General features: G+C 45.0%; 1 protein-coding gene across 1 annotated transcript; it reads left to right on the top strand.

Moving 5' to 3' along the window:
- Positions 1-6,712: 6,712 nt before the first annotated feature.
- On the top strand, positions 6,713-21,254 carry LOC119384182 (oxidation resistance protein 1). Its single transcript, XM_037652456.2, has 8 exons — positions 6,713-6,818; positions 8,776-8,863; positions 8,989-9,159; positions 10,846-11,069; positions 11,366-12,981; positions 15,942-15,968; positions 17,360-17,516; positions 21,080-21,254. The coding sequence occupies exons 2-8, from the start codon at positions 8,819-8,821 to the stop codon at positions 21,252-21,254; spliced, it is 2,415 nt and encodes an 804-aa protein (XP_037508384.1). The 5' UTR covers positions 6,713-6,818; positions 8,776-8,818.
- Positions 21,255-27,419: the final 6,165 nt, after the last annotated feature.

The raw sequence follows: 27,419 nt of genomic DNA, 5'->3' as shown, positions 1-27,419 counted from the left end.
AATAATTTTTCCAGTACCCATGTGCTGGCCACGCACGACCGTACTTTATGTATGTTCGTGCGTGTTTGTATGTTTGCCTCTGTGTGTGTGTGTGTGTGTGTGTGTGTGTGTGTGTGTGTGTGTGTGTGTGTGTGGTGTGTGTGTGTGTGTGGTGTGTGTGTGTGTGTAATATGCAAACATAAGAAAATACGGGGGGGGGGATTTCAGGCCCTCTCTGGCTTCGCTAGTCATGTCGACACGATTATAATTTATATATTATTTATATAATTTACAAAGATAGGGAGGTGGCGAATTCGCAACAATGTGGCAGGATGTCGTCATTTCGACCGCACACAAACGCGGCGATTGTCAGCTGGTGCGTTGTATCCTGAAGACGATTGCATACATGCGAAATGCCACTTTGTTCCGAAGTCGCTACCGCGTGGTGCTTGCTTCGAGTCGGTTAGGGTTAATTACGCCCAGGGGAGATTCCAGGGCGGGGCATGCCTCCCCTCCCCTTCACCCCCTCCCCACTTCAGTAAAAAGAATGCCTGGCGCCGCCACTGTTTACGCACGTAGTTGCTAGGATATATTCGCGATCAGCAAAGTTTGGCCCCCTTTGAGAAAAGGGGGACTTTAAGCCCTGTGTACACCTGTGCTCGTGGCGGGAGAGTGCGCTTCAAAACACTTAAGTTACTGTATGTGTTCCCCTTGGAGAACATATATATTAACTCGTGGAGTTATACTGTATATAGAGTTACGTAGAGTTACCGTTAAGCGTAGATATAAAACCAGCACAAAGTTGTGTCAAACAAAGAAGCGAGCCCTCAAGAATTCCCTTCCTACATTACAGGGGCGTAGCCAGAAATTTTTTTCGGGGGGGTTCACCATACATTATGTATGTTCGTGCGTGCGTTTGTATGTGTGCATGTATATATACGCAAGCAAAACTGAAAAATTTCGGGGGGGGGGGGGGTTGAACCCCCCCAACCCCCCCCCCCCCCGCCTTGGCTACGCCCCTGTACATTAGTATATGTCAAGTGTCATTCGCGTGTTCTCGAACCCACACTGGTGTCATACTCGCCTAATGCTTGCCTGTGGCAGCGTGACCTTAGTCAACATTGTACCGCGGACAATACGTTCGAAGTCCTTCGATCAGGTCGAGCTGCTGCGATCCATCACCCCCGTCCCGTCGTCATCGGCCTTGCGGGAAGAATGTTTTCCGTCTTGCATAGGAGGCTTGCCGCTGCAGGAAGTGAGGGAGGGCGGGGACGAGAGGGCGATGTCGTACGTGTTGTGCCTCGGCAGGAGGCGTTGTCCATTGTCCATTGTTCAATGAGACGCGCGACCGCTGTCGTCGTCGGCGCTTACTATTCGCGCCGTGTCTACGACTTGTTTGGGTGCCTCGCAAGTGCAGTGAACGTCGTGCGCGTATCCAGTTCAAGGACGGCGGTTACGCACGCGGAGCACGCGCGCCCTGGCTCGTATAATAGGAGCGACGGGATGCGCATCGGTTGTGTTCGAAGCCTTGCTTGTGCGAGGACCTTTTGTAAGAATGAAACATCGCCTCAGAAAAGAAAAATAAGAAACCCGGGACAAGGAAAGCGCACCCATTCCCGCATAGATTTAGCGGTTTAGCGGTTTTACGGTTTCACGGTTTTTAGCGGTATAAGATACACATGTGAGCTGTTTTTTATTATTGCGATATCAATTATATGGACACTTCTCGGCTGGTTTTTGCCGTCGCCGTCATGTCCCCTATGCATATATATATTCCGAAACGCGGAATCGAACGGGCGACCTCTCGCTCCTAAGCGCGCCGTGTTAGACGGATGGGCCACAAGCGTACGTCTTTCAGCATGCTAACGGGTAGCTATTTATATACACCATTTACTTCAGCGTACTTTCTTGGTCACCAGGGAGATGCGCGAAGCGCGCGAGGGGCGCGCTTTAAAGACCATCGTCGCCCCGCTCGTTGCGACTCGCGCGCGCTACCTGCCACGCCGGTGCACTTTGCCCTACAGGGCATGGTCCGCCTGCGCGCGCGCTTATCTTAAAGGGGGGGGGGGGCTGTATATCTTGTGCTGTCACCGCAATTTCCGCGCTGAAGTTACAGAGCGTACGAAGGTCACTTCGCTCGCTTGCAGCGGCCGCGTTTGCGAAAGGCGCGCGATGTTCAAGAAAGAAATAAGTAACAACTGCCACAGTTGCTAGTTCGCGCTCGTCCTGTGTATACTTGTGCGTTCGTATCGTGCGTCCCTCTTTATGTTTTGAGCAGCGTGCGTTTAGTGTCGAGTTGTGGCACTGATAGTTCGCGCTCGTCCTGTGTTCTTTTCGTGTGCGACGAGCTGGAAATTTCAAACTGCTTTCCGTTCTTCACATTACATTCCAATTTGTTGCTATCGCATTCATTGCTTTGCCTTTGTGGCGAAAATGTGACTTTTTTTTCTTTCTTTCTTTTTTTTTTCCATGACGGAAATAACAGTGCGAAGACCAGACAACAACAAATGGACACAGTAACACGCTACTGAGCTCTACGTCCCTAAACTGTTCTGTGTTCACATCATATCTTTGCCACGTAAATATTATAGTGATGTACATTTCTCTATCATTTTCTTCTACTGCACAATGCAGCAGTGCACTTAGGCAAGTAAATCCCACAGTGAAGAGGTAAGATCAACACTGTGTCACACCCCTTGTTTTAATTGGCTATGTGACATCGCAGTAGTCACTTACTACACTTAAAGCATATGTCATATTGGTTAAAATTTGCCTCCTTTTGAGTCCCGGCCGCAGCGGCCACATCTTCAAGGGAGGCGAAATGCCTGAGGCTAGTGTGCTTAGATTTAGGTGCACGTTAAGAACACCAGATGGTGCAAATTTCCAGAGCCCTCCACTACGGCGTCTCTCATAATCAAATCGTGGTTTTGGGACGTTTAAACCCCAACAATTATTTTGCCCCCTTTTGTTAAATACAGAAATGAAGCTTAAAAGGACAGCCGACGTTCATTTTCGTTCGCGCAAGGAGGCACAAGTGTTTTATCATCCTTGCATTATCACAGGCAGGCACGGCCACTCGAAAATCGGGAGAGCGCAGCACTCATTCAGAAAGCATCTCTGTTGCATTGCCTCCCAACACTGAAAAGTTGGTGGCGTTCTGTGAATATACATAGCAGAGTCGTCCTTGGCCACGTATACACAACTGTGGTGCCAACACAGAGGGAAAAAAAAGTATGCGAACTCTTCAGATAAGCCGTAAAAGTATCGCAGGTCAAGTGCGTCTTCCACTCTCGCTGTCAGTTTATCGCAGCCCAAAGTGGAAGTTATCGTTGCTTTGAACAACTGCGTCTTTAGGCATTCGATACATCCTTGTTTCGCTGATAGCAAGTTTCTTGGACCCAAATATATCATGCATTTGTGCGCACTCTGTCACTAGTTTTCGGATTCTTTGTTGTTCCACATTTTGACATGTTTATTTAGACGAGCATTGAACTTATTGTGACTATAACTTTTAGCTATGTCAATGCGAAAATGTTCGCTGTGTGCATATGTCAAAGAAACTTGTAGCTCTGATGGAGGCGTACACTCGTTGTGACGTGGTGTTACACCTAGCTGGACTGGCATTCATTTGGTAGCAGTGTGCTCTTTTCGCCTAGCGGTTGTGGTCAGTGTGCATAATTGGTGCGCATGCGCTGAAGTCACTGACGTCATGTATATGGTGCATAATGATTCATATACAAAGGAATTCGCTTCACTGATTACGTGCAAGGACAAAGAGCAAGAACAACAGGACGAGCACCAAAAAACGCATTATGTCATAGTGTAACTTGCGGCGCGAATTTCTACGAATATCATCACTCGGTTGCACAAACCCAGATTTTGCATTCTAGTGATGTCACAAGAGGTGAACTGTACTTGGGTGTATCAGCCGTTTTGGTTCGATCAATTCTTGGATTCTGATGGTGGAGACATGGACACGGTGTTAATCCCGGCTGTTCTCGTTGTTGGGAGGCGATGTATGCTTAATGGTACATATGGGTTAAGCACGTCTGAGACTTCTGATAATTTGTGCCATGTTGCATCAGATTTCCTTTCTCTGCCTCAAAGTTAAGAATGCTTCATGGTAAATGTTTTACGACTTGCCGTTTCTTGCCATTTTGTACCGCACAAGCGAGAACGACATGTATCTGCCTGGCGGCGTTACTCTCCCCAAAAAGTCTGCACCAGTGGGTCTCCAACTATGGTATGCTAATTGTTTACCATCAAGCTTTGACGCCGATAGCGTGATAATTTAACAGCATTTTGATGATTCTGTAATGCGGTAATGATTCATATTTCCTAGATTTGAGATTTGTTTGTGTTTTAGCTGGTGTTTAAAATTTCATCGGCGGCTGCAAGTAGTTTTTCTCTAAATTATACCTTCCTGTGCACTTTTCCTGTGTGGTTTTTCTTGATCATTGTCTCGTTTTATTTGTTGAACCTATTTGAACGGTTTTTTTCTCTGTCCTGACTTTGAGGACCTTGTTTTACACTGCTCATATTCAGTGTGAATAGTTGACTGGCCGTCGATCATATTGATTTTGTCCATATGTGCTTTGAAGGGATACTCAACAATAACAGGAACAAATTACGAAAGCATCAAAATTTTCCTCGGAAAATACAACTGTTCTGATAAACAGTTCATTTCACATATTTTCGAGCAGTTGGCTGTATTTTTGGAGGATTGTGAGCGTGCGTGGAGCTGGCACATCAATGTCCGTTATGTCAAGCGTCCCTGCAAGCTGTGTGGCCATGGAAACGTCATGACATCTTGCGCGAGCACTTCACAAGAACCTCATACCATGTCATGATGTCATGTTACAGTAGGAACTGAAACTAGCTTTTAAGAACACGTTTTTATGCATTCATGCTTGCCAGTACATTTACTGGGCTCTTGAGGGCTTAGCCTTTCATTTGACGAAAAAAAAAAACTAAATTTTCATGTCAGTACTCCTTTAAAGGGGCCCTGCAACACTTTCGAACATGGGGATGAAACGCTGCTAATAGGCAGTGAGGGCTCCTGTGAACATGTGAGCCAAATATTATAGCACAACACGCGTCAAGAAATCTGCAGTTACGTTTCAAAGACAGCTAGAAATTGCTCGCACCTCTCTCGGCAAATTCTGGAATATGCTGGTTCGTCTACATCATAGGTGTGGAGCGACATGGCCACTGGCCTCTGTGACTAAAAAAATATTCTTGCTTTTGAGCAGGATGGTGGAGTCACGGCTGTCTGGCTATAACGACAACAGTCTAGAGCAGTGGTTCTCAAATGGGGTTCCACGGACCCAGATCTATTTAAATAAAAGCCACGTACTTCACGCGGCATGCTGTGTGGTGACAACCCCTCCCTTTCCTTTCTTTCTCTCTCTGCAAGGGGTCCCTCATCTATTCCACCGGTCCACAAGTGCCCCCAAAATTCATGGCTGAGAAACAATGCTCTAGAGCATATGCCCATTGGTGCAGGCTCATATTTTCGCCATTGAGGAGGAAACGCCACTGCCTTCTAAAGTTGTACCTAACTATAGATGGTTGTGCTCTACCACACGTCACTTGCAAAGATGACCTGTATGCGCTTTCTTAGTATGTTGTTAGTGTAAGCATCGATTTCGTCATGGTGTTACAGGGAACGCTGTGCTTTTGGGACTGTGGTGGCAGCACCTTCCATGCTAGGAGGCATGTTTGAGGCAAAACAATTGTGCACTCTGCGGGCATGAGTGTTGTGCTGCTGCTACTTTTTTCCTGGGCATATAGTGGGCTCGATGATAATGTATGCATTGCATCAGCGTACGTGATGTTGTGGCAAGACTGACACACGAGGGAGCTGTGTGCTCTGGTTTTGTTCTGGTTCACTGCACCACGCGTGATCCAGGAAGCAAGCAAGACAACGAATAATGATGAGGCCAGTAACGGCGCTTGAGCTGTGGTGCGCTTATGCCACACTGCTTTAGTCACGGTTCTTCGCATGAGCTATTTAGGACAGCCTGCACTTTTCTATCAGTAGACAGCTGTGGAGGCAGGTGCAATGGTACATCGAAAACATGTTTGTGTAGGAAGTTTAACTTTGTAAAACTGCATACGTATTAGCAATGAATCATTTGAATCCTCAAGGGCAGTGTATGCGATCAGTCAGCTGCATCCCTGCATGTGTTTTGTTCTTGCTTTTGAACTTATTCATATTTCGTCCACCACATGGTGCTGTGTGAAAAGTTTATATTTGTGTTCTCTCAGTAAATTCCTCCATTGCACAAGATATTGACAGCGCAAAAAATGAAAGAAGGAACGAATGTTAGTCAATTTCTGTTGAGAGTTTGTACACCATCCTGCTGTTACCCTATTTTGCAGTTTTCATCCTTGGTGCTCTTTATGAAACACGTTATCAGATCTGCTAACCCATGCGTCCCTAATTTTTGTTGTTAGATGAGTGCTTGTTTGCTGCTGGGGTTGGACAACTGACTGCTATGTATTGACTGATTACTTATTAAATTTCAAAACTATGCATGTCAAATTTGTTTTCTATTCTTGACAATGTCAATTCATTCAGGGAAAACGGTGGTGCCTCGACAGCGTTTGATTGCTTATAAGTGTCCTCCTTCTACAGCTAACATTTTGTCCCACTGCCTCCAATCAAGGAATATGCGAATGCTACATGTTCTGGAAGCCACGTCATTGCGTCTGATCATTTTCCTGCAGGTCAAGGCTTCTGACACGTGGCTGGCATTGCTGCAAGGTTTGAGTGTACACCAGGAGAGCTGACGACGATGAACCGCCTAACGAGCAGACTCATATTTCCTGGTCAGGTAAGCAGCAAGCACTTTTTCAGTGGAAGAATAGTGAAGACTTGCTTTGTTAAATTTAAGCTCAATAATACAAAATATCAGAGATATTAAGTCAAACATTGTTTGACAAAAATATCATTGTCAAATCTATAGCTTGTTGGTTGACGACGTTAAATTTTCAAGAGTGCAACGTGGGAATAGACAGAAGAGGACAGAGCTGTGTATGTCCTCATTTTTTCATCGTGCTGTGTTGAGTTGCTCTAAGTTATTGTAATAAAGAGCTTCCAGTGTGTAAAAAAAAAAAAAAAAATGGGCTGTGAAGAAAGCCTGCTTGCTTCCTCCTACGGAATTCTTTCTGCCTTTCTCGTCTGCAAGATTATTGTTCCTGTAGCATGGCAGTCTTTGATTAGACTCATGTTAATGCAGCTTGCTGAATTTTACATGGTATCATAGTGGTTTACACATCCTGCTTCGATGTGCACGTTGCTGAAATGGCATTGGTTCATACTGAAGTGGTGGTGGTGGGCAAAGTTATTCTTTTATGTGTGCATCCGGTTGCATGGAGACCCTACGTGGGTATTACTGTCATTGGGATATCGTAGCTTATGCATTCAAATATTGAAACATTTGCATACCAGTGATTCTTCATTAGTAAATCTGCGTTCATCAGAAGTGCATATGTATGCACACATATGTTACGTCCCGCTGCGGTGGTGTGGTGGTTATATTGGTCGGCTGCTGACCCAAGGGTCGTGGGTTCGATCCCAGCTGCGGTCGCATTTCGATGGAGGCGAAAATGCTCAAGGCCCATGTACTGAGATTTAGGTGCACTTTAAAGAACCCAGGTGGTCGAAATTTCTGGAGCCCTCCACTACGCGACCCTCATAATCATATCATGGTTTTAGGACTGTAAACCCCAACAATTATTATTATGGAGGGAAATTGCTAGAGGCCTGTGTACTCTGCAATGTTGGTACACATTAAAAACACGAGATGGTCGAAATCTCCGGAGCCCTCCTCTACGGCGTGCCTCATAATCATGGCGTGGTTTTGATACGTAAAACCCCAGATATTATTATTATTATTATTATCATCATCATCATCATCATCATCATCATTATTATTGCATATGTCACGATTTTTTTGCTTGATTGAGCAGAACTGCGACGCATTCACTGGGTGCACTTAATTGCTTGAAATTTCATTCTACATAAGCCAGTTTGTAGCGTGAGTAATGCAATGTCTTTTTGAGCTATGGCGAGGAAGAAGGGGAGAGCAGGAACACTGCCTGTTCACTTGGCAGTGATGATTACGGTTGCCGTAGTAACCCATGTAATGAGAGGGACAGACACAGCATGACAGGTTGAAAAGAAAAGGTTGCGCAAAATTAAGACATGTTCACAAGCGAAGGCACAAGGACAAGCTTGTCCCTGTGCCCTCGCTTGTGAACGTGTCTTGTTTTCGCGCAACCTTTTATTTGCAAGCATGTCGAACACACTAGGCCAAGAACGAGTTTTACTACAGCAGGAAAGGTTTTGTTAATCCAGTCACTCCTACTTTGAAAAAAAAAATTAAAAAAATTATAGAATATCGCAAGACTGTTTGGTTCATAGTTATGTACCAGTGTATAAAATGTTTTGACCTTTTCATTAGATACCATCTTATTTTTCTTTATTTATATATTGTTTATTTGTTTGGTTGATAATACATGATTGTCATGATGCGCTGCAGAAATAGGTTTTCGGTATGCGGTGATGAAATTCAGACTATATTACTTAAGATGAAAATTCCACGTGTGAGATGGCATATATGTATAACATTTGTGCATATATTTTTCATAGACTCACAAATTTTTTGCACCCCCCCCCCCTTTCACTGTAGACTGAATCATAAATTTGTCTGTGCTATATGTTATGTACATTCAAGTGCTTCCGTACCTTTCATGCTGAATGGACCTGTGGCCACATTTTATTTGCAGACACTGTACATTCCGGTTAAAGGACAAGAATCTCAAGCTGCTGATGCGGCTGATGTTGCTTGAGCACGGTAGACTGGAGGATGAAAAGGTACCTTTTCATTGTTGCTTAGTATTTCCCTAGGTGCTTCTCTGTGTTAGTAATATACTTAGGCTCGATGTATATCATCCCTGTGGTTTAAAGACTTGGCCTCGCTTTTGCCTGTCCACTTGCAGGCATCAGCGGGCCATCATGGCACTGGGGCTGGACCACCTTTGCCTGGTGAGCGTCCCTGTTCACCAAAGGCCACGGCGTCGCCACCTGACTCTCCTGTTGCCTTCATGGAACAGCAGCGACATGGTGGCGCTTCCACTGAGCACATCGAATCAGCTGAGCCAGAGAACAAGGCATGCTGTGTTATGTAACGCATTCAGTCAAATTACGCTGCGCATTTGCTTCAAAATAAGCATCGTACATTCCACTACTGTGTAGTCCATAAATATTGCGTGGCTTGCATAAGCCAATATGGGCTGAAAATCAGTTTTGTTTACATAGACCATAGTTATAAATACAGTCAGGAAAAATGTACTTCAAAACATTAAAGCTGTGTGTCCTTTATGTACATGTGATATTGTATTTGATTAGCTGATCTTTCTATGTTACTTGGCATAATAGAAAGTTCAAAGTGCCCCAGTTTTGAAGTGCAGTTTGCAGTTTATACTCTTTACGTGGCCTTGAGGCTGACCTTGAAAGGTGCACATACACTAATGTATTTGATAAATCGTTTTGAGCAAGCCCAACACTGCAGTAATTAGACCATGGACACATGCGTAGTCGCTCGTGGTAAGACGTTTCACAGTTTTAAAACATTCTAATAATTTTGCTAACCATTCCACATTTTTCTTCATAACAGTGTGCTTCATTAGCCCTTTATTTTTATACGTGCAAGTGATATGTGTTGATCATACAAATTCATAATTCTTAAAGGGACTGACAAACAATTTTTATGGCACCTGTTTTCTTTAGTGCAACAGAAAGCTTATCTGTTGGTGTGTGATCATGGTGTGGTTACGTGGAAAACACAGTGAAAAATTTTTAATCCTAATTTTTATATCTGCAGCGCTGACTAAGTACATGCAACACGTGCTGTAAGCAGTGGTGGTAGGTGAGCACGACAGTGGTTCATGTCGGTGCGCTCTGGTTCACTGCGCATGCGTGCACTCCATGCGCGTGCGCCACAGCTTAACATTGGCCACAAGTTGCCAGGAAGGTACTAGCAGCACTTGTCAGCATCAACTCCTTTCACTTCGTAATAAGCATAGAATAAAGTGGGGATGCCTAATGATATAGACTGTAATTTCAAGCATGAATTGTGGTGCGCCTAAACAGCAGCAAACTACGTACAGCCATCCGAACTAATCATTTACGCTTTCACAAGATGTCACAAGGCGATACGATGTGCCAGTTTTTGCGACTTTCTAACGCAGTATAAGAATACAAATTCTATTCAGATTCTGAAAAGAATGCTCATTCTGTCACTATAATTCAATTCAGTTTTTCCAATTCCACCAGTGTCTTGTGACACATTGTGGCCATTTATCAGTCTCTTTATTGAAGCCAAACTATGTGTGTAGCACTCTGTTCAAGTTGTTTGTTATGAAACGTGCAAAAAAATTTTTTCCAGTTGAACGTTGAGAGCCACATATGGCATAAAATTATCTTTGTTATATTCAACATTTGTTACATGCTGATATCTATAACTGACATTGCAGGTTCACTTTCTCCAATGATCTTTTGTACATAGGTTAAGGTTTAGCCACTATACGTGTATGTTCCCATGTTCCAAAGGGCTTCGTACATATTGATGCTGTGTGTTGTATTTTTGCTTTTCATCTGAAGGGTCCCCAAGAAAAGCTCTCGATTGGTGCTTTAACTTTCTACGTCAACTTTAATACTAGGGTTGGAAACAGCATGACAGTCGCTCAGGCTGTATTGACATTTTATTTGTGATGGCAGCATTTCTTTTATTTGTGATGGCAGTCCTCTTTGCACAGCTTCTGACATTCTTTTTGGTACCTGTTGTGACCTTGCAGGAGAACATGGACATGTTCCTGAAGATTTCATCGCGACACATAACAGACGGTCAGGGAGTGGTGATGGGAACACTTCTGGTGACTCCCAACAATGTGATGTTCATACCCAATGTGTCCGACGCACTCGTCATGGAGCATGGTTCCGAATGCTACGAAGTGACCGCCCCCATGGACATGGTGGTGGCCGCAGCCCTCTACAACGACATTACACATATGCGCCTTCGGTCAGTGCTACATCATTGCAATTCTTAACTCCTCACTGCTTGTATTCTTGCAGTCTGCACAACAGATCTTTATTATAATGAATGACTCATGGTAAACAGTGAGACTAACAAGCAAGCTAACAGAACTTTCAGGCTGAGCTCGCATATTTGAGTGAGCATGTAGGGGGGAGGAACTCCCAACTCCCCTCAGATTTGATTATCATGGCTGGAATGAACATTTGCTAAATTAGCCATAGCTTATAGTGCATGTGTTTGTTGGCATGATGGCGTAAACACTGTTATTTGGGGCTGTGCAGTGACACGGTGGACCCTGCTTCCGGTGTTCAGCTGGAGGAACCATACCGGCCTGCAGACTACCAACCACCCCCTAAAGACCAGGCTAGTGCCAGTCAGAATACATCAGAGCTAGCCAAGCCTTCGCAAGAATGTGCTACAGAAGTACCGCCTGTTCCTTCAACGCAAGATGCCATTGAAAAGCCTTGCTCCGCGCTTTCCCACACTGTGGAAACTCTAGAAGAACCTGCACCTGGTCAAATGGCAGGCACCGAGGGTAAAGTAATCATCACTTCACCACCCAAGACGCCAGAGGAAGGCACGGCCTCTTCTTGCCAAGTCAGCACTAACATGTCGGGGCCAGGAGCTGAGATTGAGAACAAAGCTTCCACAATGGTATCGTCAGATGTGTCTGTGCCAGAGTGTAAGCCACCAAAAGAGGTCCAAGATACGGTCATCGCAGACACTGTTGTGAAGTCAAAGAATCTGGAACAAGTGCTGGAACAAGACATCAAGCAAAATGTACATTTGAAAAGTGGCACGCAGAAGCCAGAAGCAGTTGTAGAGTCCACTGAACAGAGTAAAGCAAAATTGGAAAGCAAGGACAAGTTCACGTTGGAAAAGCCACTGCATTCTGGGCCACAAAAGGAAGTGTGTATGGTCCAAGCCAAAGAAAATTCTGGTTTGGAAGCGACGAGTACCTTATCCGGTGAAGCAGAGCCTGATGTTGGAAGAGGTGCATCAAAACCACTCTCTGTAGACGCAGCACCAGCTCCACAGGCCCACGAAAAAACTGGGAAGCTGGAAGCTGCTGCTGTTGAAACGGGCACCGGGGAGTCTAACAATATGGTGCCTCGTGGTACTCAGCTTGAAGTCGAACTGTCTTCTGGAACTGTCCATGTGGTGAAAGACGACCGGGCTGGCGACAAGCTTGTGACCAAGGACATTACAGCTCTGACGAACGTTCAGGATAAGTTGCTGACAGATACAGCAACACCGCAAAATAAGATTCTCGGTACGGAAGAGAGCGCAGCAGCCAAAAAGAAAGAGAAGAAGACTGCTGAAGAGTACTTGTTCAAGCCCATCGACAAGGCGTCAGAGTCTCCACCAACACTGCGTAGGGAGCCAGACAACGGAAGTCGCCGGGAAAAGGCATTCACACCGCCGCCACCATCATCAGGTGGGAAAAGCTTACCTGAGCCAGCACGCTGGTCTCGCATGCTGAGTCCGACGCTGAAGCTAGACTCGTCAAGCGATGTGCCAGCCCCAGAGCCACGCAGTGCTGCCTCGACGGAGAGCATTACTCTACGCATGAGGGAGTGGGCTTCGGCAGAAGGTGGGATTTCTTCCGATAGGTCCCAGGAGTCTGCACATGAGCGGGTACTCAAGCGACTCTCAAATCCAATGGAGTCAATCTCGTCATACACGCACTCCATCTCCAAGATGATTGTGTCGTCACCCAAATCGCTGGCTGACTTTGTGCGTGGTGCTGATGATCCGCCATCTACACCTCCACCACAGTTGCCAGCGCAGCAGCCGGCAGCGGATGAAAAGAGGCCCTCTTCGCGAGCCGATAATGCCAATGTCTGGCTCAAGAACATGGTTGAGGAAAAGCCAGAGCTGTTTGCAGCATTTGAGAGTGAGTGTCTTCACATTTTCTTTCATTTCACTTTGTTTACATGTGTATGAAGTACGCATACATGCATTCATTCCTAGGGCTGTGTATTTGCCAAGTGCTAAAAACAGCATGAACCATTCTGATTTGGCTATCTGATTGTTCTCTAGTAACTAAGTGGCGCATAGTAAACTTCTAATAGGTGTGTCCTTAAATGCACAGCAGCTCATCACTCATGTTCAGAAAGATTTAAAGGCTGATTAGAACATCTTGAGGGGCAAGTTTGTGCATTCTAGTACATGATTGTGAACTGTGTGAAATTAGGAAAATGACAACATGAAAGAAAAAAACAACGATTGCGCTCTATCTGCTTTTGTGTGTCTTCCTTCGTGTTGTCCTTTTCCTAAATTTGCGCAGTTATTAATCGTTTACTATGTTTAAAGGCCCCTGAAGTAACCTTCATGACGACTGAGCTTGTCGATATTATATTCCTATCATATTATACATTTCCTTCCCTTTTTCACAAGGCAATATAAAATTTTGTTGCGTAGAGGTTTTAGTCGTTTTAAAATGACTAACCATTTTTATACCATCAAAATACCAATGCAGCTAATGATGAGGGCTGACGTAATTTTTGTAATTTCCTGTGATATGGAAAAGTTTAAGGTCTAAAATTAGACTTGTGCATATATGCTTGACATTATTGCTTGGAGTTTGTCAGTGATAAAAAAAATTAAACATTGTTGAAATTGTTATTTCGAAGCTTGTTTGGTGGACCGTTCCCTCACAAGACAGAGCCAACTCCAGTTCTTTGTCTTCTTTTTTGCAATAACTTCGCAAATAAATAGTTAAGCTTATAATGTCCTCTTGCAGTTTTTCTTTCCTTCTTGGTTTTGAAAAAAGGCCTTTCACGCAGAATTGTTACAATACACGCACAAGCTTTATAATGTAAATTTGTACACACATGTTTACGAGGCTTGAAGGGGATCATTTTGATTGGAATTGTTCTGATCGGGTGGCGCTTGATGTTAGGCCAACTACCCGTAGTCGCCAGCCAAAATGTTTTATAATCTGTAACTCAACGTTTCATAGTTATTCCAACTTCAAAAGGATTGGCTTCGGGAAACTGTAGTGGTAGTATAGGGCAGCTGCTTGGATATGGCATGAATCAAGGTAGAACTGCTCCTATAGGTTCCATGAGAACCACTTCCACTATCCTTGAGACTGAGCGCTGTCCTTGAGACTGAGAGGAACCCACGGAGGTGGCTTTACGTTAAGTTGTGGTGCATGTAACAAACCACCCTTTTGGTGATTTGCCTCCTACACGCATGGAGGGCCTATGTAGGGACATCCTGTTAAAGATCCACTGTCAGCGTCACAGGCCAGAAAGACTACTGCAGCTTGCTAACGGAACCCCTTGTGAAGAAAGTTGTAGTTACATTGAAATGTTTGAGGTTATTCTGTAGATTGTCTAGGGTGAAACTGTGAATGGGCTTATCAACACACATCCACTAGTATATTTTATTGCCACAGATATGGCTGTGCTTATGTCCTTTGTGCATACCTGCCAACTCTCCCGAATTGTCCGGGAGACTCCTGAATTTGGACCTAATCTCCCGATTGTACGAATGTCATCTCGAATCTCTTGAAAAGTGGCCACCACAGCAGAGGCGGTTTTTTTTTTCTCTCTTTTTTTTTAAATCATGCGCGTACGTCAGCCTTTTCTGCTGTGGCGCTGCTGCGGAAGAGCACTCGCCACCACACTTCTATTACATTGTAACCTTATCGTAGAGTACCGCTGAGTACATTCTAGGCACTGCGCATCTGGGCGAAGGGGTCCCGGCTGGCCGTGAGAAGCGCTCGCCACCGTACCGAAAGAAGGCGAGGGAAAAGGTACAGTCTCAACAGAAAAAGATCGCCAAAAGTGCACGGCGGCCGGAGCCGCGGCGCTGCACGAGCGCTCCGATAACGAGACTGTCGAGCACATTCTATTTTCCAAAGGAGGGGTGGCCGGCAGACCGGCGATAAGTAAGCGGCCCCCACTGTGCTTTGCACTCTCGATATCGGCGTGCTTGGGAGAAACAGCGCCGCGTATCGCAATCTTGCCGCTCCGGCCAACGTTCAGTTCATTTGCGGCAATCGTTTCCGTTAAGCCTAACCAGAACTTTCGCGTCTCCATCTTGGCCCCCTCATTTTGTACGCTACGCCGCCTGCCGTGGGGGTTGCGTGTTTCCAGAGTTCAGTTAGAAGGTCGATGACGGCGTCAAAATAAAAGTACTTGCAAGTGTTTCTGAACTCATACACAGCTGGGTTTCCGTCTGTTTTGTGACTTCGCGGAAAGGTGACAAGTATGGATTCTGTACCACGTGCGCCTGTGAACTGCCTTGGTGCCTTCACAGGTAAAGAAGTTTGGTTCAAGCAGCTCAAAACAAGCATCCTTATTCCTTTCTGTTGTCAGTCTCCAGTCTCAGTAATTTCCGCTATGCAAAAAAAAAAAAAAAAACACACTCCCCCCCTCCGCTGCAGTCTCCCGAATTTTCATGCTGTGAGGTTGGCAGGTATGTGTGTGGCCATATTTCATTTTCTCTCTATGAAATTTTTGAACTAGGAAGTCAAAAGGATGTGCTTTAAATTGCATTTGTGTTACCAATCTGCACATATTGTTTATTATTTATGGCAAACAGCATCAGACTAAATCATCTTAAACTTACACCCATGCTGCATATTCTTTGTGTGTCACCCTGTACAAATACATCACCCTGTACACACTGTACATTGCGACAGCAGAACCTAGCAGTTGACTTCTAATCATGTTTAGTTTAATCACACACACTTTCCCATTTCAATTTTGCACGCTACTGCAGCTGTGTCAGGCTGTGTTGTTACTGGGAAAGCATCTTGAGAAGTGCTGTGTGCAATATGTTCACAACACGTGTCACACTTAACACTTTACTTGTTCCTGCTCTCAACGCCGGACTGCACAGAACTGGGATTCTTTTTTGACGACAACGGTTAGTACTGAAATTGAGCTTCAGCGAGGCTTTTTTTTTCCCCCTTGAAAACCCTACACCATATCACGCACTTCCCTTGGAAAAACCTTGCTTGGATTCTGCTTTTGGGTGTTGGGTGTCTTATTTTGCAACATCCTTTTCCTTACATCCAAGTTGCTGGTTTATGGGTTTGCCACAAGCTTCTGGACGCATTGGTTGTGGGATGCAGCAGCTGAGTTTTTGTACCCCTGTCACAGCCTTTTATGCTATACTACTTATGCTTTGCGTTGGTGTCCTTCAGAGTTTTTCCTTTTTTTTTCTTAGACATGCAAGCTTTTTTCCTCTCTTTTTTGTTGCAATGGTGCAATGCTAATGTGCTACCAGTAGGCTTTCATTGTTTATGTTATGCATGGTTTTTGTGTTGGCTGTGAACTCAGTTGTTGTGTGACATGCTTGAACAAAGCATGCTGTGATGATATTCATTGTCTTGAATCTCTTGAAAACAAGATGTACTTGTATTTCAAAGCAGAATATATTTGTGTACTTTAACTTTCCTACTTTTCTTAGGATGGCTTCCTTCACTGTCATGCCTGTTGTACTAACCGGCTACATTTGCTATCAGAAAGCTGTCTTCTCTTCTATCTTTAATCAAAGCTGAAATCTTGTGAATGTTCCTTCTCAGAAGAAAATTAGCACTTTTCTCAATGGTGATACAGGGGCTCCTTTATTAAGAATGCCATTTGACATGCTAAAAGTTCAGGGATTCGGGGAAGTGTGAAACTTACCGTACCCAAAATTTGGAAGGCATGCCTGCTGGAATGTAAGTTCGCCATTCATACATACCGTTGCTAACATGCCTTAACAACCTTCTTGTATTTGCAGCTTTTTTGCACATGTTCAACATTGTTAATGTGAAAAGGATTTTCACTTGTGAAATACTTTCAATCAGGGTGGCATGTCCACCTGTATGAATAAGACATTTGTAGCAGGCCTGTTTTTAATTAGATTGCCACATCGTTCATAACTAAGTCAGTACTGTCGGTATTTTTTTTGGTGAAGTTCGTAAGGTTGTAAAACAAAAGTGCACTTACGACAGTCCCTAAGTTGAGCGTTGTTTTGGGATTCTCTCTAAACATTTTGCAGAAAATATAACCACACCATATACAATGACTAAAGTAGCATAACAGACATTCATATTAAGTACAAGCATACCTTTGTGCGGGCTAAAGCAAAACAATACAGTGTGCGCTACCTATTCAATAGTTCTGAAAAATGTTGTTGCAGTGGCTTAGAATAAAATAATAAGTAGTTTAATGATATACTGGAGGTATGCATTCCTTTTTTGCTTATGAATATGAAAACGTTTACTAGTGCTCCTTTCTATCTTTTCTTCGTGTTGCGGACCATTGCAGAACTGGTTCCTCGGCTAGCACAGTCATCAGAGGCCACACTGCTCTACTTGTGCCTGCGCATGGGAAGACCCCTGCACAAGAAAGTCCAGTGCTCCGCCACCACCTCCTCCAAGCGGCGTATACGGCCCCAGTACTGGTTTGGGATCCCACGGAATCGGTTTGTGATGTTTTCATCTTTGATAGTTTTTTAAGCGTGTATTTTGAACATAGAGCACTTCTGCAGAGAATGGCTGTGGACTGATGCAATGTGGTGATTAGAATGCTGCCTTGTATATTACATTGCACTTCAGTGCACCTTGGTTTGTTGTCAATCAAAACTTGCAAAGGGGGCATCACCTAAGGTGTGTCCTTTATTTAGATTGATCATGTTTATACACATCATCAGTTATGTCTAAAGTGACCTAGTACATGTCAAAAGGAAGAGAGATAGGTGATGGTGACAGTGTCATTGGGAAGGTCATTCCAGTCTTTGGCAGCATGAAGAGTGAACCTAGGAAGAGAAACGAGTGGTCTTGTGGGTGTCCGACCTGTTGTGGTTTAACGGGGCAGTGAGGGGTGCATGTCACCATATCAGTGTGGGGCGCATGGTGATGGGTGCTGCGGTGTCAGGCAAAGAGTCACATTAGCAGATGTAATATTGTGGGGCAGAAGCGTAGAATCCCACTAGCTGTCACACCATGTAATGAGTGGGTGGTTTTAAAGCTGCCCACCCATTACAAAGAGCTCAGCCATAATTCATAATTATCGCAGAAGTGTTGAAAAGCGGGCTAGTTGGTATAGGTTCATACTGAAAATTGGCAGCGCAAACTAACGGGACACAGAAGGGGAACACAAACAAGCGCAGTTGTTTGTGTTCCCCTTCTGTGTCCCGTTAGTTTGCGCTGCCAATTTTCAGTATGTTCATAATTATCATCAGCTACAGCATTGACAAAGTGTGCAGCTGGGTAGGTGTGTGTATTGTTCTACAGACGTGTAGCGGCTGCTTCGCTACTTTGCAGAATGGTGAATTATTGCATAGTGAGTATGTACTTTGCAACTGCATTTGTAGTAGGCACCCTAAGGGTTCAAAACAGCCAATGTCACGCTCACAGATGTTCCTTCCCTCATGGCATGGTCGAGGTGTCCACTGAAAAGTGAAGCTTGGTAAATAAATGAGAAGGCTTGAAAATAGGGCTCAATAACACTACCACGTTCCACTCTTATAGGCGAAGCCCAAGTGTCCACCAACTTTTGTCTGCTGTACTCTTCCACACAATGTCTCCTGTGTTTAAAAGACTTTGTGACACATTTTTCCAAGGGGAGCTGTGATAGTATATGAAAGCATTTAAAAGCATGGGCATAGTAGCACACATGCATTATCTTAATATTGTGTTAATAGAGCAGATAGTAAACATTAGCCATTCAGGCAACATAGTAGAGTAAGTAAGCGTAGGCTTCACACAAAGTATGGACTTCACAAATTTCAGAATTTTATTAAATCTATTATCCGAATATACTCTGAATACTGAATTAAATACCCTGAATACACAATTTTAAGAATACACTTCAATTTTAAAAATTTTATTATCTTCTAGCATGTACTTCATGTTTGAGAATGCTTGCCGATGTGTTCCACCCTACTCTTATTCTTCTAGTTACTTCAGTCTCATGACTCCGCTCCGCGGTCACTACCTGTCCTAAGTAGATGTATTCCTCTACAACTTCCACTGCCTCGCTACCTATCACACTATATTGAGGGATACTAGTTTACCACTATCCTTCAAGAGGAAGGTATGTAACAGCTGCATCTTCCCGTACTTACCTACAGGGCAGAAACCTGGAGGGCTTACAAGGAGGGTTCAAGTTAAATTGAGGACGACACAGCGAGTAATGGAAAGGAAAATGATAGGTGTAACCTTAAGCTGTATTCACACGACGGACGTATTCGCAGTTGGAGGCCGTGTATTGCATACTACATCACCATACGTCACCTGTTCCCGCTAAAGTCACTGGAATGGGAAAAGTACCACGACCGTCCAGCCTGCCTCCATATTTGGTCCAGCACGGCTGAAGCTGCAGCGGCACAGTGTTGATTTCACATGGAGTTAGGCTTGTTTTACGCATTGCATGCGTTTTTGCAGCCCCGAATGAAGGATACTGTTGTCTCTGTCTGATTAGGAAAGAAATAGTGACAGTTTTCACTTGCCGGTACGTGCACGCATGCGTACTAACGCGAAAAAATGCGAACTGCGTGGCATTTACGTGCTCGGTTATCGGCATATGCGAAGCATTTTTTAGCGAACTTCTGCGGCTTCGAATCTATCTATCTATCGATCTAGCCACCTACGGCTCTGTGCTCTCTTGGCCGTTTCGTTAATGGGATGTATACTAAAATTGGTATGGCATAACATGACTGTATGATGAATATAAAATGACAGGTCACTACATGAAAATCACAACATGCAAGTCATGAACCGCATGATTTACACGCCACTGTCTTGGTGCTCTTGCACCCGCTTCTTTCACTTTATGTATACCACAATTGGTATGGCGTGACAGTAGTGTATGACGAACATAAGTGACTGGTCCTAACATGCAAATCATGACAAAACATGTCATGTACAACATGATTTGCATGATATGGTCTCTGGCACTCGTGACTGTTTAGTTGAATGGATATCGCCAAAATTGCTATGACGAGATATTTCTGTATGACGAAGATAAATGACAGATGGTAACATGAAATCATGACTCGTATGTCATGTACTGGCATGGCTTACAAACGGCTCATGGTGTGCTCGCGGCTGGTTCTCGTATGCTTGATATAGATACACAAAAATTGGTATTGTCGAACATGACTGCATGACAAACATAAATGAACAGGTGGTAACATAAAATGACACGCAATGTCATGTACGGCATGATTTACAGGCCAAGCTCATGATGCCACTTGTGGCCGGTTGGCTGGCTTGATAATATAACCTAAATTGGTAGTGCATGATGAGGACTGTAATGGCGAACATATGAAGAGTGGTAACATGAAAATCGTGACTTGCATGCCATGTATGGCACGACTGATGCTTACGCTCATGGTACGCTCGCGGCCATTTCGCTAGCTTGATATATACCAAATACTGAGTGATGTGACTGTGTGACAATGTGAATGACAGGTGGTAACATGAAAACACGACTGTTAACACGGGTGTTAAGGTCATCTTAGTTGAAACCAAGAAGAAGAAATGGACATGGGCTGGGCATGTAGCGCGCAGGCAAGGTAACCGCTGGTAATTCAGAGTAACAGACTGGATTCAAGAGAAAAGCAAAGGCGCGAGGAGGAGACAGAATGTTAAGTGCGCAGATGAGAAGAAGAAGCTTGCGGGTATAACATGGCCACTGCAAGCAAGGACCGGGTTGATTGGCGGAAGATGGGGCCTTTACTCTGCAGTGGCATAGTCAGGCTGATGATGATGATGAGGTATACTTCATCTGGATTATAGGTTTTATATGGTTTTACTATACAGAATTTATATATTTTTGCATGGAAAATGATTTTCTTTATGCTGACCCAGTAACTGCTTCCGAACAACCCAACTAACTTCTGGCAGAATGTGTCACGTTAAAGGGTCTTACTGCATTGGGACTGTGCTACCTTCACTTGCTGTTGTGGAGTTTAAGTGACCTAGCTAGCAGAGGAGCTGCATCCTTCTCATGTAGTTCTTGGCTCTGCCATATTTCTTACAGAGCGGATGAGCTGTACTACTTCCTGGAAAAGTGGGCGCCTTCGATCTATGGCGACGTGCATCGGGTGGACATGGCCAGTCGTGGATTCGAGCCATTGCCCGAGCCTGCAGATCGAGGAGGAGACCGAGAGGCTCACTGCCTAAGGCCACATTGCGGGGACGATCAGCGGTGGTGAGAAGGCGCGACACCTCCTGACATGAGCGGCAGCAGTAAGGGCCACCATGGCTCCAAAAAGGGCCACGGTGGCGCTCGCGCTTCTTCAAGCTTTTTGACAGTGGCACGGCACCACCCGAAGCCGCTGCAGTCTCCCTTGCGACTGGGAGGCAAGTGTCATTCTACATGTTTGAAGTTGCTAGTGCAGAAGTGGTTGAAGTTTGGTCATTTGTATGTTACTGAAATGGGAAGTACGAGTGTCCAGTCAGGCTAAGTAGAGAGCAAAAGTGCAGCCAAGGAGGGGGGGTTGGGGGGGTGAAAGTTAGGTGCTAGAATGCCCTGCTTTTTTTTTTTATCTAACACATGTCCATGCACCTTGGAACCCAATTAGTGTACAGTAAGACCCCCGCTGTTACGTTCCTCACTGCTGCGTTTTCCCGGCTGTTACGTCGTTTTCCGCCGGTCCCGGCATAGCTCCCATAGGATACAATGTATCGGGAACCCCGCTGTTACGTCGTAACTGTCGGACCGTTCCCGTATGATACGTCACGAAGTGCGCTCAGAGCCGACCGAGTCACTACCAAAGAGAGCGGCCATGGTGCATTTTCACGCACCTTGGCCTCGTTTGACCGTAATATTAGCCGCATGAGAGGCGCAAGCAACAGAATCTTTCAATTGATGCAAACAAAAGCATGGCCTTCGAGATTCAAATTGCAAAGATGGCGTCTATGACGTAACTACTCGCGAAAGCAAGGCCTTCAAGATTGGCATTTACTATTGACAAAAGCATAGCCTTTGAGATTTGTATTGCACAAACATGGCGTGTATGACGTAATTGCTTGCGAAAGCAGGCCTTCGAGATTGGCATTCACTTCTGCCATCGCGTTGGCGTAGACTCATCATCATAGTTATTTGTCGGAGAACGGGAGGAGTTCGAGCTGGTTGGAGCTCGCATGGTCGTGCGTGCGGTTCGCGGTCGGACTCGCCGCGCTGGTCGTGATTGCGTGTGCTTAGTTCTTTCATGCCTACAGCTGTTGGTGTTAAAAAAATCACATACGTTGATTACATTTCTGTGGATGAGGCCGTCCTTAGCTCCGCGTTTCTATCCATCGACTAGATCGTGGCTGAGCGCGCCAATTTTTGTGCTGCTCGTAAGAATTGAAATAAAATTCTGTACCACTAAATATTTTGCCGTTTTTCCTGTTTTTCGTCTCTTACGTTTCCCGTCTCTTACGTTTATTTCCTACGGTCCCTTCAAAAACGTATCAGCGGGGTTCTACTGTATTAGAGTGTAAACACCGAAATCTTCTATGCAGATGTCGAGAACTCCTGCCAAGACGTATAAAACCTCCATGTAATTACGTGGATTACTATCACGTGACAACAACATAACGTAGAGTACCAAAGCAAACAGATGTGCCGCATGTTACATTTAACACGTGTCTGCTTCGCTGCACCAGTTCTATTGAAATGCTCAGCTGTGTCTCCCGACAACGAGACCATGTCGTCTTTGCTATCGTTGTCAGATGAATCCAACCATGAGCGTCTGCCCAGATGTGAGCAAGTGGAGGTGGAAAGTCATTTCGTTTTTGATCGCTTTGCATCGGGCACTGCAGTGTTCTCACACTACACGTGGTCGCGGTGGTTCACTGATTATATTCCCTCAATAACGTCATTATATTTCAATCAATCGATCAATCATGTTTTATTTTTCGTCCTTCGTTTACACGATAAAACTGAAAAAAGGTGGCAAGAGAAAAAGCTGCTTCGTCGCAGCTTGACAGAGCTCCTGCCACCCGTACATAGGCAACATACAGCGAATACATAAGCAAAAAATGAATACAGAATAAAGTATTTATCTTCTATTTACACTTCAACGGCCTCACAGAACGTCTGTGTAACACAATATAAAATAAAGGAATAAATACAAACAATACGAACAATAAATACGAACAGTGATGAAACTACATCGCGACATGTATTTACTGATTACTCTAAGTTCTAGTACACCATTTTGTCATAATACCATTGGTGATAATCATAGTATAATTGGATGAAGAAATTTATTTAAGGTGCAGAGTTTTTTTTTTTTTTTTTAGGCCACGCAGAGATCCAGTATTTCTTGTTTTGTTAGTGATAATATATCTATGTCTCGTGCATAGTATCTCTATTATCGCACCTTTTGCTGCTCTCTTCTGACGTTTTGCTGATGGCTATCACTACAAGAAAGGAAAAGGGGCCACGCTTCATTTGTGAACTTAACTATTCATATAAGTCAGCTTGAAGTCACCTGTTCTTTGTCAAAATTCATCACAGCACTTTTTGCAAGTACATAAAGCTCATGCTGTTGTCAGTTTCGCTTCGGGTTACCATCCAGTTTTGGTGTTTACACTCCATTAAGAATACTAGAAACAATCTCCTTATCTTTCTCTCTCATTTGTTAAATTTTTTTGTATTGTTCTTTACAGGTGGTGTCTATGAGTGAAACACGCAGGGAGTCTGCAATAGACCTGACTGACCTACCCTTGCCCGAGTTGCTCGATTCCACGGAAATATTTACCGAGGAGCACCGTCGGGAGGTTTGTAGAGAATCTTATACCCATGCCAAGCTTTCAAGTAAAGTGCACTTACGGGGAGCACGCTTCAGAAGCCTGAGTGACACTTTAGGTACGTGGTGTTAAACGAAACGGAGCACACTTGTAGCAAAGAAAAAAATGATGACAGACTGCGAGCGCGTTTTTCGATGATGCACATGAAAAAGAAAAAAACATTCAGAAGCATCATTGCTTTACGTTGAATTATACATAAAAAAACAGTTGTATTTTTCTCACCAAGAAATGCAGCTGTCTTTTATACAGGCATTTCAAGTCAGTACTGGCCGGGACGCAGCAAAGTGCACTTACAGAACGCACTCTGACCGGAGAATACTCTTATGCGAGTAACACTCCGCTTGCATCGTTTAGATTTGTTAAAGTGCACTTTAGCTGAAGTGTACTCCCCGTAAGTACACTTAACTTGCCTGCTTGACACAGGTATTACTTAAGCTATCTGAGAGTTGCACATGCATTGCTGTGTACAGCACACTTGATGTTTAAAAAATCAATACCGTATAATGTAGAGTAACTGCCGCACCCCCCTTTTCCGGACTAATTGAGAAAAAGGTTATTCATGCAATAGCTGCACTCTCCTTTTCAAACAGCTGCTAACACAGCTGCGTCGTCATGCTTGCATTGCAACCACCTGTGATCTTTAGCACAAAGTGTTTTTAAGGTGAAAGCCTTAGATGCCTCATCAAATGCGGAGATTGACCTTTGGCAGCGTCAACACGAGCGATGAAAAAAAAAACATGGTTGATCCCTCAGTTACAGTAAAAGCTCGTTAATTCACACCTCATTAATTCGAAATTTTGGATAATTCGAAATGGTCGCTGCAGTCCGGTCCGCAGTGCATAGGAGACCATGTGTAAAACGATTCGTTAATTAAAACAGAAATTGCCGCCTCTACGGATAATTCGAAGCGCGCGCCGCCGAGCGTCATCATCGTCAAACACTAGTGGAAGCTTTTACGGCCGAACGATAGGTGGCACGACCGGTTTTTTCGAGCTTCAAGTGGCCTCCGAGCAAAGGGCGAGCAAAGTATGGCCTCCGAAATCCAGGAAGCAATTTTTTTTTTCCGTAGCCCCCCCCTCTATCTCAGCGCCTGGCGCCACTTGTATACGCGGGACCCGCGGGACGCTGAGGAGTTGCGGAGTAGTCCTAGCAGTCCTAGGCCGCACCCGGCAGCGTCACTTTGTTCCTCGAGCACGTTGTTTGTTCATGCCGTCAAGCCGTCTTATTCCGCATCGAAGTTGCAAGATGCCGCGGGAAACTACTGCGCGAAGACTGTCAAGGAGAAGGTGGAGATTTTGCGAGAGGTTTACCAAGAGAACTCGAGCAAATACGAAATTGCGAGGCACGGCATACCTCCGAGCACGTTGTCAACTTACATACGCAACAGGACGGCCATTGAAAACGCCTATGAAAGCCGAGGATTTTGGCGCCAGTCGAAAAAGGCTAAGGACAGCGAAGTTCCCGGAACTGGAGTCGGCTTTGATTATCTGGGTTAAAGAAATGAGAGCCCAGAGTATCGCATTGAGCGGCCCTATCATCATGGCCAAGGCAGCCGATTTCGCCCTGCGCTTGGACATTGAAGACTTTGTCGCCTCTGAGGGATGGTTTCATCGTTTCAGGGAGCGGCACAATCTCGTATTCCGCACGTTATCCGGCGAGGCAAAGGAAGTGGACGCCGAAACATGCGCTACTTGGAGAAGCGACACCCCTGCAGCAGTACTTGGAGAGCTACTCACCACAGGATGTGTTTAACGCTGACGAGACAGCGTTATTTTTCAAGTTGCAGCCAGACAAGATGATCACCTACAAGGGAGACAGCTGTGTTGGCGGCAAGCGCAGCAAAGAGCGTGTCACTGTTCTGGTCGCCGCAAATATGACCGGTACGGAAAAGGTCCCCCTTTTTGTGATTGGCAAAGCACTCAAGCCACGGTGCTTCAAAAACATTCGGTCACTGCCGACGGAGTACGCCGCAAACAAGAAAGCCTGGATGACAGGTGACCTATTCAGGAAGTGGCTACTGAAATTCGACAGGCGAATGGAACTGGGTGGCAGACGCGTTCTTCTTGTCGTCGACAACTGTTCGGCGCACAAAGTCGATGTTGAGCTGAGAGCAACAAAGTTAGTGTTCCTTCCAGCAAATACGACTGCGGCCCTACAGCCAATGGACCAGGGTGTGATAAGGAACATCAAGTGCTTTTATAGGCGTCACATGCTGGAGAGAATGATTTTGTGCGCGGGCGACAGGAAGGACTTCGGCATTACGCTGCTCACTGCCATGCACATGTTGGTGCGCGCATGGGAACAGGTGACCGCGACCACAATCGCAAACTGTTTCCGCCACAGTGGATTTGCAGCTGGAAGTGCGCAGGATAGTTGTGACGTCGACGTGGACGGGGCTGAGGAGCTCATGCCAGTGGCATTGCGCGACACTTTTCGGGGCGTACGTTTTGCCGATTATGTTGAAGTTGACACCGGTGCATCGGTGTGTGGTGCCCTGACTGATGAGGACATTATCGCTCAAGTAGCCGGTGCGCAGCCTGTTGCTGAAAAGCCAGAAGGTGAGGAAGACGAAGATGACGAAGCGCCTGTGCGCCCGTCAGCTTCTGCGGTGATGGAGGCACTTAATGTGGCGCGTCCGCGCGCTGGAACAGAGAGCCGCAGCTGTGGCATTCAGAGAAAAGAAGCAGATGGTCATCACTGACTTTTTTGACCAATAAATATTTTTCGTGCCCCCACCCCCCGAAATCCACCCATTTTTGCTCGCTTTCATTATTTCGAATTTTGTTTAATTCGAAATTGCTCAGCATTCCCGTGGAATTCGAATTAACGAGCTTTTACTGTAGGAATTGGTATAACACGATAGTGAACCATGTCTTCTCAGGAGTAGTAGATTGTTTATTGTACATTGATGCATGAAATCTTGCACAATTTTTATTGGTGTTTGGCAGCTGTAGCACCGCTGCACGTGGATGCACCCACGTTGATGCCTAGTGGCACATCTCCATCTCGACGACTAACGTTCATGATCCCCTCCGCAGTCAAGCACGTGAGCTTTAACGAATGCAGTGGATGGCGAAAGAAGGTTCATCAGACAGTTTCGCTGTAAAATGCCTTGTAAACAGCGGGGAACTCGACAGAGGAGGCTACTTCGCTCGTCTTCGTGCAGTTTTATACCCTTGTCACACGGGTAGTCTAACCACAGTTAAGTACGACAGCCGTTAAGCCTAACGGCTGTTGTACCTTGTCACACGACAACCCTGAACATATGAAGAATATCATATGTTCAGCATCAACCCTGAATATAAAACATTCTCACAGGATAAAACAATAGGAAAATTATTGTTTAAAAAACTAGAAAGTTAATACTTAACCATTTTTGAACAAACAGTCATCTACCTATGTTCAAATAAAACGTGCAATATGTAACAGTGAAACGAATTGTCGCGGACAGTTTTCCTTCGGAGATCCGAGCACTGGGAAGAGCCACGTGTGTAGCATACGGCCCCCGGGTCCGTGGCCTTGAAACACTGAAAGGGCGTCTCACTGAATGGGCCGTAAAAACGGGGAGACAATTCCCC

The sequence above is a fragment of the Rhipicephalus sanguineus genome, chromosome 2 (assembly GCF_013339695.2).
Source record: "Rhipicephalus sanguineus isolate Rsan-2018 chromosome 2, BIME_Rsan_1.4, whole genome shotgun sequence".
Taxonomy (NCBI): Eukaryota; Metazoa; Arthropoda; class Arachnida; order Ixodida; family Ixodidae; genus Rhipicephalus; species Rhipicephalus sanguineus.
Note: the sequence above shows the minus strand (reverse complement) of the source record. Positions and strands in the feature narration are given on the sequence as shown.